At 41.6% G+C, this 19279-nt stretch overlaps 1 protein-coding gene across 6 annotated transcripts in view; it reads left to right on the plus strand.

Annotated features, from left to right (window-relative positions):
* adgrb1a (adhesion G protein-coupled receptor B1a) overlaps positions 1-19279 on the plus strand; it is a 164242-nt gene that overhangs the window by 125990 nt on the left and 18973 nt on the right. For 4 of the 6 annotated variants that reach the window (XM_056434456.1, XM_056434457.1, XM_056434460.1 and 1 more), the window contains exons 18-23: positions 7292-7395; positions 9460-9562; positions 9993-10143; positions 10243-10312; positions 10587-10653; positions 12449-12534. In XM_056434456.1, the coding sequence (XP_056290431.1) occupies positions 7292-7395; positions 9460-9562; positions 9993-10143; positions 10243-10312; positions 10587-10653; positions 12449-12534 (581 nt within the window). Of the gene's footprint in view, positions 1-7291; positions 7396-9459; positions 9563-9992; positions 10144-10242; positions 10313-10586; positions 10654-12448; positions 12535-14931; positions 14992-19279 lie in introns of all 6 variants that reach the window. The other 2 variants (XM_056434458.1, XM_056434459.1) reach the window with 2 other exon arrangements.

A 19279-nucleotide genomic window follows, 5' to 3' on the forward strand; every position in this document is an offset into this window, starting at 1 on the left:
GTGGGAAGGATTGCCCGTCTCTATATTCAATTCAATTTTGTTTATTTTGTATAGCCCGATATCACAAATTACGATTTTGCCTCAAAGGGCTTCATTACACCTACGACATCCCTGACCCAGGATCTCACATCGGATCAGGAACAACTTCCAAGAAATAGAAAAAACCCTTTCACAGGGAAAAAAGGGAAGCTATACGAGCCCTGTGATTGGCTGGCGACCTTCGCCCGATGTCAGCCGGGACTGTCTGCAGTCCCCCCGTGACCCTGATAAGCGGTTAAAAGATAATGGATGGATGCAATAGAGTTGTCGGCTGACCGCTCGCTTAATTGCCTCATCATTTCAGCTCTAATATCAGTTAGCCTTCAGAGTTTATCAATACGCTGTTTGTCTTGGGTTACAATAGAGATGGAGTATTGTATTTTCAATTTCATTAACTTCATTCTCATTTTAATTGACGGATTAGAGTTACAACTCGCCCCACTTAATAAGACGCATGAATCACTTTTCCTTAGTATTTGCATCAGTAGTTTTCCTCATCCGGCCTTCTCCATTTACGTTTCCATCGTGTGTAATTGATACCAGCGCGACTTGTTTCAGCAATCAGATTTATTTACTGCTAATATTGGCAGCAACTTCATCTGATAGATTGCGAAAAGGAAATTACATCCCGCGGACCGCCCCTTGGTGCTCGCCGGAGGGTCCCCGTGATTGGTTATTTCATTTTGGATGGGATGGCGCTCTTTCGGTTGGACGCTGCGTGAGGCTTTCCAGCCGAGCCCCGTCATTGGCTGAGTAGGAAAGGTAACGGTTTTTTTCTCCATCTCAGCAGACGCCTTTCCTTTGCATTCCAACGCTCTTGTAATCTGTGTCCCCCCCCCTCCCCCCCCCCTTTTTTGCTTTTGGAGAAGGAACTCACTGCAGTGCAGATTAATCAGAAGGATTTAATTAACTTGGCCCCGACACACACATCAAACCCGGAGACAAGACAGGCTATAAACTCAGCCAATTATCTTCTGCTGGAAGTGGAGTGGGGAGGGGGTGAAACATGTCCTTGTCCCTTCATTTGCACCCACCAACCACACGGCTTCTTGAAGATGGTTTTAGACGGTTGTATGGAGCCTCGTTTTGTTTTCGCGATTACCTCTGGAACTAGCTTCAGTATTGGTGGCCCGGATTATTTCTTGCTTTCTTATCCAAGAGGCATTTTTAGCTGCTCTATTGGCGCTAGTGATAATGTCTACTGGACGGCCCGGTGTACACATTTGGTCCAGATGGAAATATCAAGGTTCAAACAGTCATGGAATACCTGGAAAAGTCATGGAATTTAAAAAAATTAAGTTCCAAAAAGTTTTGGAAAAGTCATGGACATTTTTTATATTCATATGTTCAATTACACAGTTTGATGAAAAGAATAAACATATATATATATATATATATATATATTCTTTTAATCAAACTATTGTCTCATACATTTGTGTCATTTAAGGTTATACATGTGTGTACACCGAGATTTCACAATGTTTGGTAATGGAAATCTGCTTTAAAGTCATGGAAATCCATTGAATCAACATGTGTATCAACCCTGAAATATGTAACCAACTAATTGATGGATTGCTGCACAACTGTACTCAGACATTCATGGTCATCGGAGGATAACGCTACGTTTACTTTGGCGAATCCCTAAAAGGTCTTCTGGTGCCACCAAGAGGTTGACATTTATGATTCAGTGAAATGTGATACAGCGAGTCAAGGTTCCCAGAGGATGTATTCATAGGCTCCTCTGACCCTTCGTCTCACCCTACCAGTAGGTTAATACATTGACTTATTCTTCTGGATGGAAGGGCACACTCATTGGTGGACATTCATAGTGTGTTCACATGATGAACACCGCAGACTTTTCCATTTCTCAAGTATCTCAAAAATTATTGGACTGGTTGTTGTGAAATGTGGTACACACATTCATGGTCCACAGTAAATTAATCATGATGCCACGTATCCCCCGACCAGTCCTCTAGCAACATTGAGAGGTTCAAATTAGATTGGTTATAATGTACTTCTGAAGGGACCTGCTAAACATCTTCATGTCAGGGGGCTCTACAGCAGTAATGCATTATGGGTTGTATCATACAAGTTCGGAATAATGAAGAGTAAGGACAGGATGAGACTAATGGTTGAACTGGGGGAAAGTTTCTTTGAAAAAAGAGCTGCATCAGCAAAGATCAGAATGGTATTTGGCTGTTTAGTCTAAGAGAAACTTGTAGCTGTACAGATGTTCCCCAGAAACCTTTGTTGCTAACCAGTAACAATAGAGTGTTGAATCATGAGCTCCTCAGGTCACATTTATATCAATCTAAAGCAGTCAAAGTGCCAAAATGCGTCTAAAAGTTGGTTCTATTATATGTGATGTGTAGATTGAAGAAGAGTAGAAATCTGACAACCATTCGATGTCTGCTTTGAGTCCTATTTTATTGGCATCTAAAACGTATGACATACCCATGTATGTGTGGTTGAATGTCATTGATTGGCTAAAGGTCATCCAGATGGCAGATAACATAGACCAACATTACAGGATTTTTATGCAATTGCTGAAACACAATTTCTAAAACTATAAACCTCTCTGCACACACAAACAGAAAACATTTACACAGAATATCTATCTCTGGCAAAAACAAACATTTAATTTGTTTGTTTGTATTTTTTATTCAGTCAATCAAATCAAATACAATACAATATTGTCCTATATAATATACAAAAGAGAAAGACTGAAAAGGTATAGGTAGAAGTAAAAAAATGCTTATAAATTCCTATCCTAAATTGAAATCAAAATAAATCAGAAAATTAATATAAAATAAAGAAGAAAATAAAACCACAAAAAACAAAAACAACAATAAACAAAATAAAAAACAAAATATATTTATATATACTACCACATACATCTTCCTTATTAATACGTTTTTAATTACATTTATAACTCTCAAGAATTGTTTTATAAATAATTCCCTTGAAAACCAAAAAGGAGTTCACCAGTCTTACATCCATTTCAACATTATTCCATAATTTCATAATGCATACACTCCACATGCCAACTGCACATTGAAGTGACGGTTACTAAGAGTCCTTTTTACGAGTAGCCTGCTGTAAATGAAGATACACAAATACAATGTTTATTGTCAATACTCATTTACTCAGAACAGTATTAGACACAATGAGCATCTTCAAACCCTCTCTCCAGATTCTCCTCCATTGTTGTTCACACCAAATAGCTAACATGAATCTCATTTATAGTGTTAAAGCTCTGTTTTCTAAGTGCATTATGGGTACAGGTGATTGGTCATTGATTGTGGTATTCCAATAGCAATGTTTATTAAACAACACATAGGCTTTAAGTTTTCTGTGTGACCCGGGGATACACCCCACACAATACCAGAGTAAACTGGAGCCAGAGACTACTGCACCAAAAACACAGGTTTTATCGATGAGTAAACTGTAGTTTCATACATAAAAATGCACAAACTGGAAAGTAAATCATGTGGGTCTACACTGCACAGGGAGGTCAGTGTAGAATTAAATCACACAAATGGTAAATAATCACAATAAACCAAACCAAATGTACCTGTTTACGTGGCACAATAATAAAATGCCAATGCAAAATACAGGACTGTCTCAGAAAATTAGAATATTGTGATAAAGTTCTTTATTTTCTGTAATGCAATTAAAAAAACAAAAATGTCATGCATTCTGGATTCATTACAAATCAACTGAAATATTGCAAGCCTTTTATTCTTTTAATATTGCTGATTATGGCTTACAGCTTAAGAAAACTCTAAAATCCTATCTCATAAAATTTTAATATTTCCTCAGACCAAGTAAAAAAAAAGATTTATAACAGCTGAGTGTTTGTCAAGGCTCAGGAAACCCTTGCAGGTGTTTCGAGTTAATTAGACAATTCAAGTGATTTGTTTAATACCCTACTAGTATACTTTTTCATGATATTCTAATATTTAGAGATAGGATATTTGAGTTTTCTTAAGCTGTAAGACATAATCAGCAATATTAAAAGAATAAAAGGCTTGCAATATTTCAGTTGATTTGTAATGAATCCAGAATGCATGACATTTTTGTTTTTTTAATTGCATTACAGAAAATAAAGAACTTCATCACAATATTCTAATTTTCTGAGACAGTCCTGTATATGGCTCCTCCAACGCGGTGGTTCAAGGACTCTCTATTGGTGGAACACAGGCCCCTCCCCCAGTTGGAAAACATGCAAGTGAGTTCTCTGGAGTCTCTTAAGCCATTCCTCCACGTTAGCGTCCCTCACCGAACACAGAGACTGAGAAACACATTTATGATTTAGTACAATGAACTTAAAAGATGATGTCATATTTCTACAATCATGCTTTTGGAATATGCACAAAAATAAAGCGCTTACCCAATGAGTCCCCCAACAAGGCCTCAGCTGCTCTCAGGTGTTTGACTACCCAGGGAGAAAAAGCTTAGGTGAGCTTCCCACCCTTTTTTTAGAAGCTCCGCCCCTTTTTCCCGGGTCCTTAATTGCAGGCTGCCTGTGGCCTGCCTGACCACATATTAATAGTGTCTCATGTATTATTGTGTATTTATTGACGAACAGTGTGTTTCAGAATGTCAAACAGTGTAACACAGACAACTCACCTGGTCAATAGATGGACTACGAGTAGCAGCGAGGGGGCGGAGCTTCGCAATGGGTCAATTGCAAAGAACTGTATTGGCTTTGTTGGTCTTTTCTTTTCTACTGGACGTCAAATGGTGGCAGGATGCCGTGTTTCCCTGTGCTCTCTATCTTTTTCATCCCACAAAAGCTTTATTGATTTTTAATCACTTAGTGTTTAAGTTGCGACGCCCTAAAAGAGTGTCGGGATAAAGGGTTTGTATGAATATATTGAACTAGAACTCTAAATGTTGTTTTAAATATTGAAATCAAGACAAAAGCAGTTGAAAAGCAGAGAAGAAGAGAACAAAACTTAATTAGTGGGCCTATATTTAGAGATCAATATTGGCAAGCGGAAATATCCCAAGCAGCATAAACACACAGCCTCCCACCCGGCTGCTGCAGCTGCCATGTGACAGCGTCGCCATGGCAACTAAAACGATGTCTGCCGTAGCATGCAGGGGATTTAGATGTCAGTTTTAAGGATAGCCCAAAAAAATGTCAGTCTTATAGCGTGTGTGCATGTGTGTGTGTGTGTGTGTGTGTGTGTGTGTGTGTGTGTGTGTGTGTGTGTGTGTGTGTGTGTGTGTGTGTGTGTGTGTGTGTGTGTGTGTGTGTGTGTGTGTGTGTGTGTGTGTGTGTGTGTGTGTGTGTGTGTGTGTGTGTGTGTGTGTCTTTTGGAGAGTAGCGTGGTTCATTCATAAATCACCTTGAAGTGACCTTGCTCTGCAGCCGAGGCTGCCAACTCCTGTCCAGCCGTGGATGCCAGACCCCTGCATGTGCATCGTGTGTGTGTGTGTGTCTGTTTGTGTGTGTATGTGCATGCGCATCATTCTCCACATAATTGTATTCATGTCAGGGCAGCAAAGCCTCTCACTTAGAGCTAAAGCAGTGACATTATTTGTGTTGAGCCCCCGAGGCGGCGCCGGACGTCCCTGCGGCGTGTGAAGTCATCCCGCTAACCTTTACAACTCCACTTCCCCCCACAAACACTCGGCCGCACCGCCAGCCGGCCACTTCAACTCCCTGACTCCAATCATCCATCCGCGAGTCTCCCGTCAAATCAGAAGAACTTTTGAGTCGAATGCTAGAAAGTGGCCATTTTCTATCGTGCCGGCGTCGCCTTCACTAAAACAAAAACTTCACGAACTCCCCCCGGCCGACACGGCAGCGTGTCGTTGGCCGTGTCACTCCTCACCTCGCCGCTGAGTTGCCCATATTTGATTATGCTAAGCAGAAAAAATATATAAAAATAGAGCTTCTGTTTACATGGTGTATTGCTTTTTTGCTAATTTTGATTTATATCACATTATTGCTTTTGTGATCTTTTTTTTCTCCAATATATATTTTTAATGATTTAATCAATGAAAAAAACTCGAGTAAACTAAGTACATGTCCAGAAAAGGAAATTAAGAAAAATTAATACAATATAAATAATGAAAACAGTAAAAAATAAGTAAGATGCAATCGAATAATAAAATACAATAAAAAGAGTCGTACAGAGTGCTATTGTTTAGGTCTCAAACAAGGGCCATGATACATTAGCGAGTTTCCCCGAGCTCCTTGGTAAGTTAGAAGTGATTTATAAATTGAATCTTTCCCTCTCTATTACTGAACTCATCTCAGCCATTTATCCCTGGAAAAAATTATCCAGGGATCGATTCCCATTCCCTCAGAATGAGTCTCGCATCGTGGTCGGCAGCACGGCCGGAGGACGCCACGGGGTGGATTGTGACGAGCCAAAGATGGCGAGCCCAGCGTCTACAGAGGTTTTCCTTGAGGAGACCTTTGAGGACCAGTTCATGATGTTGGGCCAGGCAGTGAAGGGTTGAACCAGAATGTGTGCATCTGTCACACCGTGGTGAGACAGGAGGATGCCGTCTGGATTTAGTATAGTGGACCCGGATCAGCTGGGCGGGACTCTTATTATTAGTTTTCTTCCTGGACGTTTAACGACATCGGCACTAACGTGAGTTTTTACAGATCTAATTAAGATATTTAGATCTCAGATTGCATGCCAGCACTCAATTTAAGCGGATTATTGAACTTGTCTTATTGATTTAAAATCCGTTTCAGTCAATTTTGGGGCCGCAGCCCTGAAAGGGAACAACGGTCCGTGTTAATATACTAATTACAGGCGGACGTTTCCATTCTCTCAAGGGTGTTGTGCGATTAACACGTAAAACCAGTGTTTCTGCGACTTGAGCTGCAATTTCTGAGAACTTTGGCCTCCTGATGCGCATCAGAGACACCGAAGTGAAGGGAAAACCCCAGACCACTGCATTTGCACCGCCGCTGACCCGGTTATAGGAGCTGAGCTCTCGACAAATCGAGTCACCGGGGGAATTTTCTCCATTTTTGCATTCATCTGCTGACAGCTCCTGTCAAAGTCTTTACGGCCCAAGCCCTTCCCCCCCAGCTTTATTTGCAGCGGTGCTTTCGAGCCTTTTTCTTTCACGACAGTATTTCTATTCATCATCATGCAGTTGGATGCAGACGCACGGAATCGGCTGATGAGTCACGATTGCATCTGAAGGCTCGGAGACATGACCACAGCGCTCCTTTGGCTCCCTTCTGTTAATTCTCCTTCCTTCTACTTTTCAGAACATGGATAAGACACAGCTGCCATCCGTGACGCTGATCGTGGGCTGTGGAGTGTCTTCGCTGACATTGTTGCTGCTCATCATCATCTACGTGTCGGTCTGGAGGTGAGGATGAAGCGTCTTGTCTGGATCTAACGAATAACAGTCCTATGAGGCGAAATGAAGGAGCTAACAGTTATCGCTAAAGGAGGATGCATTGAGTTACATTATGATGCATTCAAGTGCTTTTCATTCAATGTGTTACTTCAGGATTATAAACTTACGCTAGCAGGATATGTTCAATTGTAATCTTGTAAAATATAGTTTTTGGTGAGAAATCCATTAGTTTAAAGCAGATTTTTTTTTCACAGCAGCAGAACATATATATAATATATAAATATATATCTATATATAAATATATTTATATATATATGTATATGTATGTACTATAAATATATTTATTTATATATATATAAATACATATATATATATAAATATATATATAAATATATTTATATACATATATATATATATATGTATACATACGTATATTACTATGACCTGTTTAACCTCTAAATAGTAAACACTAGTTTTAATTCAAGAATAATTACATTTTTTCAATTTGTATGCAGTGGCATTATATTGGTATTCGGTATCTGGAGGTGAAAAATGGTTTTGTAAACATCTCTAATTTCAATATAGAACATATGGATATCGTAAGCATCCTTTCATGTGCAACCGTATTCATGCCTCCTTCATGCCTCCTCCGTGACTCTTCATTGGGAACTTGAGATCCCTGTGCGTGACACGGGAAGTCAAGTACACGGTACACGGTGTTTATGTATTTGACCTTCAGTTCAATGCCTTAACCAAGAGAGGTTAAAAAGTTAATGACAGTTGCAAATGATCGTACGCTGGCTCATGCATATGGACCAGTAAGCACATCTCTTAATGTAGGGACACGGACAGTAACGGCTTCATACAGCGTGTGTGCACCTGACTCCAGCTGCATGACGTCTAAGAGCTTTCTGATGGAACAAGATATGGACTACATCAATTGGTGATAATTTGGTTATTCATGTATCCTGGTAGCCTGGTTCCAGACCTCGTATGTCCTGTTGATTCAGCTATTCAAGTGTGTGTGGAATACCTCCAATTGACAAATTGACATTAGTGGCATATGATGAGCGTCAAAACACCTATTGTTTCCCATTCAATTCAATTCAATTTATTTTGTATAGCCCAATTTCACAAATTACTAATTTGCCACAGAGTGCTTTACAATCTGTACACATAGACATCCCTGTCCCAAAACCTCACATCGGATCAGGAAAAACTCCCAAACAACCCTTCAGGGGGAAAAAGGGAAGAAACCTTCAGGAGAGAACAGAGGAGGATCCCTCTCCAGGATGGACGGAGCAATAGATGTCATGTGACCAGAAGGACAGATTAGAGTTAAAACACATTCAATGAATATGTCTGAGTGTATGAATAGTTCGTAGTTCCCATGCATCCTGCATCCCGGCTGTATCTTTGATGTTTTCCATTGTGGGCGAACAAATGTGGCTGTAAGACATTTTACCCCAAATTGCCCCCGCAGGCTGTTGCTTTGCTGTTTGGATGGTTATGAATGGTTAGATAGTCCTGATGCACAGGTGGCACCTTGCATGGTCGCCCCATCAATCAGTGTATGAATGGTAATCAATGGTTAGATAGTCCTGATGCACAGGTGGCGATTCAAGTCGAGTCCCTTTACCCTTTACCAGGTAACTTGACTGCTACTCCGGTTGGTAGCTATGGACACGGATGAAAATATCAGCAACGCAGCCGTTGTCTGTTGGACACCATCTTCTTAGCTAATTGGCTACCTCGCTACATCCGTCAAATTACAAAGCTAAAATGGCCACATGGGGAACAAGCAGAGATGACGTATCTGCAGCTGTGCCGGTTGGCGGAGATCATTTGCGTACTGCTTGGATAGTTGTGATGTAACCTAACTGCTCCGAGCAGCCGCTACCGCGGCTTCCCCGGATACGTATCACTGCTGATTGGAAGTGACGCAGTCCCGTACGGGGGACCCTGCTCTCTCATTGATTGCGACCGTCACGATCGTGTCTACTGGTCGATGAATGGTCGAAGTTAGAATTTGGTGGAAACCACAATCGTCGTTGTTTGTTTCCATCTCTTCAGGTACATTCGCTCCGAGCGCTCGGTCATCCTCATCAACTTCTGCCTCTCCATCATCTCCTCCAACGCCCTGATTCTCATCGGACAGACTCAGACACGGAATAAGGTGAGAGACGGTCCTAAATGTGCCAGTTTGGAGTATTTATTCATTTATTTACACTACACACATACACACACTTTGCATTTTGCACACTGTCCATATTTAATATTTTTATATTTAATTTGTCATTAGTATTGTGTATTGTGTATGCATATATGTTGTATATATACATTTATATCTTACTTTGTATACTTCTTGTATATATCTATATCTTTCATCCCTGTTTTTTTTTTATATTTTGTTTTATATTTTATTTTTTATTCTTGTGTGTTTAGTTTATTGGTGCTGCTACTGCTACGACAAATTTCCCCTTGGGGATTAATAAAGTATATATCTATCTATCTATCTATCTCTATTTATCGAGGACGATCCCTTGAGAATCTCACCCGTCGTTTTCTTTGTTTTCCCTCGATGTCTGTCTGTCCCGTCCTTTCAGGTCTTGTGCACCCTGATCGCCGCGTTCCTCCATTTCTTCTTCCTGTCCTCGTTCTGCTGGGTCCTGACGGAGGCGTGGCAGTCGTACATGGCGGTGACGGGTCGCCTCCGGAACCGCATCATACGCAAGCGCTTCCTCTGTCTCGGCTGGGGTGGGAACCCTCCTCCGCCCGCTGTTCGTCGTGCCGTTCGTCTTCTCTCTCTCTCTCTCGTTCGTCCCGTGTTAATGCGCATCCGTGTCCTTCTCCCAGGTCTCCCTGCCCTAGTGGTGGCCATCTCAGTGGGATTCACCAAGGCAAAAGGATATGGAACACCAAGCTAGTAAGCATGTATTCCTCTGGCTCAATAATGTACAATACCTCCACCTCTTTCACTATTTATGCAGGGATGTTACACATGCAACGGGAGCGTAATTAATCTCTCTCTTTCTCCGTCTCATTCAACTTTTACCTTCCTCATCCTCATGTCCTCTACCTTTCACCCTCCTCCTTCCAACCCGGAATGTTTCCTTCCCCCTTCCCTTCTCCCTGCCTCACTCCTCCATCGTCTCTCCTTCTTTTCATCACGTCTCTCCACGTCCCTCTCTTCCTCGTAGCTGCTGGCTGTCTCTGGAAGGAGGTCTTCTCTATGCATTTGTTGGACCCGCTGCGGCTGTCGTCTTGGTATTTCTTCCTTCCTGTTCCGTCTTTCTTTGCCGGTTTGCTTTTAAAACCTCTCCACGCCGTTTCAAATTTAGACAAAACTCAAATATATGACCAATATGCAACATGTAGGAGTTGTAAGCCACTTTAAAACGAAAAGAAAACCATATTTATCCTGTAGGGATGTATCACAATAATAATCTGAATGAAAACACAATATTAAAATGGGAACAATTAAATAAATATATTATATTGTAAATAGAAACAGTAAACAAATGAGATCAATGCAAAGGTATTGGCCCATGTCTCCTGCTCGTGATCTTTCTTTATTTCCTTGCCTCCTCCTTCCCTTGTCAACTCCCTTCTTTTAGTTCCATGCCTCCTCCTTCCTTTGTCAACTTCCCTCCTTTAGTTCCCTGCCTCCTCCTTCCTTCTGTATCAACTCCCCTCCTTTATTTCCCTGCCGCCTCTTTCCTTTGTCAACTCCCCTCCTTTAGTTCCCCGATCGTTTCCTTGTCAACATCCATGTTTACTTCCTTTACCCCTTTTTCCTTACTTACTTACATCTTTTGCCTCCTCTTTCCCTCGTCACCTTCCCCCTTTACTTCTCTGCCACCTCGTTTCCTTGTAAACTTCCCCCTTTACTTCCCCGCCTCCTCCTTTTCTTTCCCGTGTCTTACTATATCACTACCTCATCCTTTACATCCCTACTTCTTCCTTTTTATCCCTGCCTCCATCTTTCCTTTTTACTACCCCAAATCCCTGGTGCCTGCTCTTTTCCTCATTTACTGCCTCCTTTCCTCCCCTGTCTTATTTATCCCTCCTTTTCTTTACACTTAATTATTTATGATTCACTATTAAGTATTTCTAGGGTGTCAGGTTGCATCTTGGGGCTTTTACTCAGTGAAAAAAACATGGACGACTCTAATGTAAAAGTGGTTTTGGTAAATTTCCAAGGTTTATTTCATAATAATTCAGTAATTAATTAATAATGAAACCAATATAGAAGATAATGGAGAATATAGCCGCTACATGATTGAATATCAGCATAGTTAGGGTTCCACTGGCTCCTTTTCTTGCAGCTGCTGTTTAAATTAGAACAAGGGCAGTGCTACATTAACCATGAAAATCAAACAGAGACACATTTATAAATAAACCATCGTCTCCACCCTCCTGGTGTTCCACCAACATACTCGATGTAGCAACACACTGTCCTTTTTTCACTCTTCAAATCCATTAGCTTCAGTTTCCTTGATTCACTTCCCGGAGCTTCTTCTTCCACCTACAAGTGAACAGCTTGTTCGGGGTGTCCGTTTTAACACAAGCTGCTTCTCCAATAACGAGCTGCTGCTCCAATTGGCACCCGTACTGGAGGCTCCGCCCACTCCGAGTGCCTTTCACGGAAGCTTGATGTAGGACAGATTAGACTTGCGAATCCCCAAAGCAGTAGCATCACACGAGTCACTGCAGTCCAATACATCCCCTCCCCCAACCTTTGATTTCACACACAGCTTATATGTAATGTATAAAACCGTCATACATTGAGAAATGTGATAATATGTTAGCAATCCATCCATTCAACCATGTCTCAACTCTCATGCCTCATTGCGTGGCTGATTTAGTCATTAACATTTAAGATGGTACAGTCTAGTATTTATAATGCAGAGCCTACAGTAAGTACAGCTAATGTGTGTGTGTGTGTGTGTGTTTGAAACGATATGTACGATATCATCATCCTCCTCATTAGATGTGCATGTTCTGAAGTGATCAACGTGTCTCTGCTCTGATTTAATCGTGTGCCTCTTCTCTTCGGCAGGTTAACATGGTTATTGGGATTCTCGTTTTTAACAAACTGGTGTCCAAAGACGGCATTACAGATATGAAACTAAAGGAGAGGGCGGGGTATGCCTTATACCACACATCCATTTTACACAGTGACCTATAACCAGCCTGGTAGCTCAGCTCGGGGGAGGGACTAGCGCGGGTATTGGCTCTTTGCCCTGAAACTATCCTCAACTAGCCTTCTAGAATTTCTATTGAAATTGCTCACCAAGGGGGATGATGAGCAGAAAGAAAGAAAAAAGATATTGATGAATGTGACTCATCCAAAATACGATCAGAAACCAAAATAACATAAGTTTACTCACACGTCCAAGACTGTGATCAATGTTTCTGGAGGATAGAATCATGTTAGAAAGGGAGATAGGAGATATGGGGAAGGCTGTCTGGTTATTGGTCCTGCACAGACTCAGCCAGATGATGTCTCATCTCATTGCTTTTTCTTTTTTAAGTTTCAAATGTGTCACATTTTCCTCCAGCTGGCTCTTTGTTTGCAGGTGTTGCTATTGATGTCAACGTTGTGTAGATCCATCCGTGTCTTTTTTTCTTCTTCTCCTGTTTGGTTATTTCTCATAGAGGGAAGCAGGGCTTGTCACACTAACTAAGAAAAACAGAACACAGCTCATCACAACTTCGGTTTGATTTTCTCGTAGCTTCTGTCCACTGGTTCTGTTGGTGGGGACAATGTGCTCGTTGTATGAATGCAACAAAGTGACCGCTGAGGTCGCTTGTTTTCCTGAACCAAAAGTCTGCATAAAGCTCCCCCCCTGCCCTTTGGGCCTCAGTTAAGATGCTGCCAAGAGGACTCAGCACTTACTTTGGGAGAAGCAGTGGTATTATTATCACCGGTGGCACTACCAACAGAGCCAATGGACAGAGTGACAGAAATCAAACTGAATCTCCACCGTGTTGCAGGTCACTGTCATCGAGTTAACTTGACAAACCACTTTGCTGCTTGAAGGTGTGGGGGGGGGGGGGGGGGGGCTATTATTAGCCTTTTTGGAAAAAGAACACTCCAACATTTTGGAAAAACAACCACTGCGTTGCTCATGGTGCGTTCACACCCAACACAAAGCCTTCATGCGCCTCCACCATTGAATTCAGAGTTGATGCAAAGATGTAAATATTTAAAACATTCAAGACAGTGAATCTGAAGAGGAGGAAATACATGATGTAGCTATCCCCGGGCACCCGGGGCTCGACAGTAGTACCTCATATTTGTGCAGAAACCGGACAAAACTATAAAGCAATAAAAAAAACGTTCTATGACACAAATAATATTGTCAGAAATATTTTTATGCCTAGATGACGTCATTGTAAATGACGATGGAGCAGCGACATAGTTAGCATTCAGAAAACAAGCATGTTAAAGCTCTTTGCTTGTCATTTTGCAGACAGACAGGACAAAGCAAGACATCAGACACTACACAGCATCATTGTGTAGTTGTTTTTCGGGATCCTTCTGATCTGTGGATTGAAAATGAACTGGATCAGAATCCGTTCATGCCGCTGTAGTAAACCAGATTAATTCAGTCAGTGTGGGTAAAATAGCGAAAGTATTTCCCCGAGCTGAGTGCGTCTGTCTGATGGAATTAACCCAGACAGCGATGTTTTATTTTCTGACGCATCGTGGACTTCCACAACACCTTTATTTATTTATTTAAACTTTTATTTAACCAGGTGAATGCCACTGAGATAAAAAATCTCTTTTACAAGGATGACCTGGATAAGACAGGCAGCAACATACGAAACACAGAATAAGACGAGTTAAAAGAAACTACAAGTTCAGAGACTAATTTAATGAAAGAAATTTAATTTAAGAAACATTGAAAACAAGCGGAATCAGTTCTTTGAGTTTTACATTATCCTGCAACATATTCCAGGATGAGGGTGCAGAGTACACAAAAGCCCTTTTCCCCATTTCCGTTCAGGCTTTTGGGAGCGTAAAGAAGCAGCACGATAGTGGTAATCTTTAAAGTGTTGTCTCCGTGAAGGTTAGCACATCTCCTCCCCAGTGCCTTTGGTAGCAAACAAGCAAGTTTTCCAAAATGTTGGAGTGCTCCTTTTAAAAGTTGGATGAAATAAATCTCGCAACACAAATGTTTCTTCGCACATTGTTCAAAGTAGTTTTTGTAAACACGAATAGGCAAAGAACACATTCATTTTGTATCACGAACACTGTCACCCAATGGCGATTCGAGTCTTCAAATGTCATTGGGCTGTTGGTATCAGTTTCCGAAAAAAGCCCCAGAGCACACACATGCGCCCTCCTCCACTTTACCCCGCAGGCTGTTCTGTCTCCATTGGCATTGTTGGTGCATTCAAATGTTGTTGTTTTCTCTCTCTATCTCTCTGAAAATGTTTGCTTTCTTCAATGATCTCTCTGTTCAACTGTACTTGTTTTTGCTGTCTGATATGTCATGTTTGAGTTTGCACAGAAATCCCCTCTCTCTCACTCAGGGCTCTCCAATCAGGAACACATCAGTCTCAGACGCCCCCTTCCATGTCATCAGTGATTGGGTAAAAAAATACCTGCCCACCCCCATTCCCCCCCACCCCTCTATCCAAAGTATGGCTACCAGCCCTGCCCATCACCAAATCCGCTGAATCTTCTAGCGAGCACCTCTGATTGGCTTACTATTACTTCCTGCCTATTTACCCCCCTATTCCACTATTGACCTTGCATTTGACGCTCCTTCCCGTTAGCTGGATAGAACATAACTCATCTCTGCCTGAGGCTCTGACCATTTCTGGAATGCTACTAGAGAAGCTGTGACTGTTTCAACAATAACACTTGCTAGTCGCAATGCAATAATATTAATATTCTCTACTGACTTAAAATGGCGTGGGCATGTGTGTGTGCAAGGTTACTCTGGCCATGGCGGGATTGCATTTCTGAAGTGTGTGCTCTGCTTCTGATTAAGTTGTAGAAGAGTAGGCCGTCTGACAGTAAGGACCAGTCGGGTTACATTTTTAGCCTTTCTTCAGCCTCAATGCCTCCAACTTCATCTCGAGATACAAGACAATGGGACGATCATTTGGGGATTTCTAAAGCGAGTTGTTGCGAGAGAACGTCCACTCACAAACGTACACTTTTTTTTTTATGCAATACAAAAAAATTACAAGAATTTTCCCCCTACATGTACATTTAAATTCAATCTGGAAATAGAAAATGGGGGCTGGAGCTGGAAGGGGATATGATGAGTTCCAAGTGGCATGACTCCAATGGTGTCCAGTCCGTATCCGCTAGAAATATCATGCGACCACCTCCGTCAAACCCAACTCCTAGAAAGGTGTCGGCTTCCATTGCATTGCCTTGAGGTAAGATACCGGTGTATTTGTAAAAAGAGCACCCCAAACGAGATAGGTAGGCTTTTAATCCCTATAACGAAATTGTCTTTTTCATTCTACCCGTTCGTCTTCCTTCTCCCTAAGAGAGGTCGGGGTGTGCTTGGCTAGTCGAGGCTAATGCAGCTCCACAACCCCAAATGTCTTTCATTCTCAAAACTTGTAGTCCGGAGCTCGATCCAACGCTGCACTTGAGGCAGCTCGTCAGACTTTACACACTCCTAGAGACTGTAAAGGCTTTATACAACGTTAGTCAAACTTTATACTCCTTTTAGAGACAGTAAAGGCTTTATACAACGTTAGTCAGACTTTACACTCCTTCTAGAGACAGTAAAGGCTTTATACAACGTTAGTCAAACTTTACACTCCTTCTAGAGACAGTGAAGTCTTTATACAACGTTAGTCAAACTTTATACTCCTTCTAGAGACAGTAAAGGCTTTATACAACGTTAGTCAAACTTTACACTCCTTCTAGACACAACGTTAGTCAAACTTTATACTTCTAGAGAGAGTCTTTACACTCCTTCTAGACACAGTGAAGGCCTTTTTCGGATTATCTGGTCGCTGATGGTTCGGTTTTGTTAAAGTTGATGGTCAGCTCAGTTGGTAAGCACAGTTGTAAATAATCAATCATTGTGATTTTCTTTATTATTTTCCATACTTGCGTAACTACAACAGGATTCCCTTCTAAAGGCTTATCTTATCTCTTGCATGAAGTCCATCTTCATGAAATAGTGTCATTTTCCTCCACAAATTATTTATGGGAAGCAATTGCGGTCAGATATGAGGATGCGAAATAGAACTTGCGGATGCGATGTTCAGGCAGCTCAGGCTGGGTGGTTCAGCCTTCTGAATGTAATTGGACTGCTTCTTTAAATTACGCTTTATCCTTTTGTGCTAACCATGTGGTGATTAGCCCGTTTGTAGTTATTTCTTGCGATAACAAAAGACAGAAATGTGTTTTTTTTCTTCCCTTCCCCTTTTGGTAACCTCTCGCCACCTTTCACCCACTCGCCTTTCCCGCGGGTGGTTCTCGGGGTTCAAATACAGAACGTGTTTAATGAAGCTAATTAATTGGTGCGGCATCCAATTAGGTGCGCGGCAGCCTCTGCACCACGCCGGTCTGCTCACACCTCAGAGACGGCCCTCACGGCCGAGTCTCGTCTCCCCCAGTAAAATTTAGAAGCTAATTGTCGGAGAAAATTAAAACCGACAGCGGATAGCATAATTCCAACCGGCGCCGGAGCTTGTTTCGTCCTTAACGAATGCTTAAATGGTTTCAATCATTAAGCCTGTGTATTTACAGGTTGTAATAGAGCATTAGGCTTTCAGATGATGACGTGTTGTTGTAGTTTTAACTCCCGATCCCTCGTGTTCCATTGGATACAAAGCTTCGGAGCATACCGAAGGAGGTTTATGTTTGGCTCCGGGACTCGATCGCACCACAACCATTTTGTGTTTGTCTCTATTGGATATTTATTTATTCTACCCACCTTACCAACCAGTCCAACTGTTTGCCTCTCAACCACCCCCGTAAGTCCTCGGAAATGGTGTTGTATTTCAAAAAGTCTTGATTGCCTTTTAATATCACCGCCTGAGGCGTACATTTAGCGGCCGTATTGCCCTTTTACTCGAAATTGAATTTCTTCCATTATGTGATTTTTAATCCAGGCGTCCAGGGGCTACGAAAAATCGATTCCCTCGGCTCTTCAGCTTTAATTGTTGTTCAGCAGGAGGCCATACGGGAACAGATTAGTTTGTTATTACTCGTCAATATCTCCAGCGATGTAGTCTGTCTTTTCCAGAAACTACGCGGGAGTTACGCAGCTTTTTTTTCGTAGCTTTGGGTGTTGGAGGGGAAAGGAAGTTGTGTTCTCTGTAATCATACCTGGAAGTGATAGGTTACTCTCTTTTGGTTGTATACCGTTGGAAATAGGTATACAAAGGTAACATCACGCCTTTCCAAACAACAGCTTCTTCTGATCGTCATTGGATTTTTTTCTAATTGGCAGGGGCAGAAAACTCGCCATCACACTGAGATATTTATAGTACTGCATCTAGCTGTGATCTGTAGCTATGATTACATCTGGAGAGATGTGTTGAATCACAAGGGCTTTTGTATCGCCTCTGCAATCTCAAAGATTCTTCAGAGTGACATTCAGGTGACATAGAGAAGGAATTAAGTGACGGCAAGAGAAAGATGCGTGGTGACCAAATGGTATCTGGAGACACGGGTGTCTCCTGGAGAATTCAGCGATACGACAGGTTTATGGCATAGACATTGCTTTTTTTGAAATTATTTTTATATAGTTTCAGTGATATCGTCATGGGGGCTAGAACAAATTATTTGTGTCCAAGAGTGTCGGGCACTTATGCCAAAGAGAAAATGATAATCAGAGTCTGAGGGAATGAAGGAAATACGTTATTGTCGCAGTTGGAAACAAAACGTTTAACATAGTTGTCCAATTCAAAATGTACCCGACAGCCAAAGGACTATCATACTTCTATTAGTTTGAGGTTTCTATGAAGTGTGATCATTTCCTCAGTGTTAGCAGCACTTTCGGTGATAAGATTGTGCTTCTTAGATTTATTTGTAGCTGAATCCTCTCCTCAAAGAAAAACTGCAGTTTTTTTTACTCGGGTTTTATTTCCGTTGCTCTGGCCATTACTTCTTTCAGTTGTTTTAACATCGTACTCGGATAAGTAATCGCTGAGATCTGTTGGCGAACATTGATGAGAAGAGGTCAGATGGGAGCGTTCAGACAATCAGGAAGTCAACAGCAACCATACTTCAGCGTATTAGGAGGAGAAAATAAGGAAGATGGGAATAATCCTGTTGCTTGATCTGTCGGAAACTTTTTTCAACCATGTTTTCAGATCTCGATATTGTTACGATGACAAATATAATCGATTCCAGGACTACAGAGGAAGACACAGGCGGTTGCAAACAACGTTAATATCAATAACTAAAACTATGAGGAAAGATGTTAGTCAGTTACCTTTTCGAGGCGGCACTTACGTCGTCAAACACTTAATGGTGACGATATCAACGTGTGATATCTTTAATGAAAAAAGTTCATTAATGTTCAGGAAATAGAAGTCTAGAACATCGTGTCACCTTCTACCTTCTCTCCCCTCTCTCTCTCTCTCTCTGCCTGTCTCACTCTCTCTGTCTCAAACACACATATTTGTGATGTTACACCATACGTGCCACTGCCACATAATGCTCCACCGCCACATAATGCTCCACCTCCACACAATGCACCACCGCCATATAATGCACTACCGCCACATAATGCACTACCACCACATAATGCACCACCGCCACATAATGCACCACGCCACATAATGCACCACCGCCACATAATGCGCTGTTAAGAGGTTGTTAGAAGTTCACATATTTCTACAAGATTACTTTGGACAAAATCTAATATCGCTGCAAAAATGAACACGAGTTACA

This window comes from Pseudoliparis swirei, chromosome 16 (genome assembly GCF_029220125.1).
Source record: "Pseudoliparis swirei isolate HS2019 ecotype Mariana Trench chromosome 16, NWPU_hadal_v1, whole genome shotgun sequence".
NCBI classification, from domain to species: domain Eukaryota; kingdom Metazoa; phylum Chordata; class Actinopteri; order Perciformes; family Liparidae; genus Pseudoliparis; species Pseudoliparis swirei.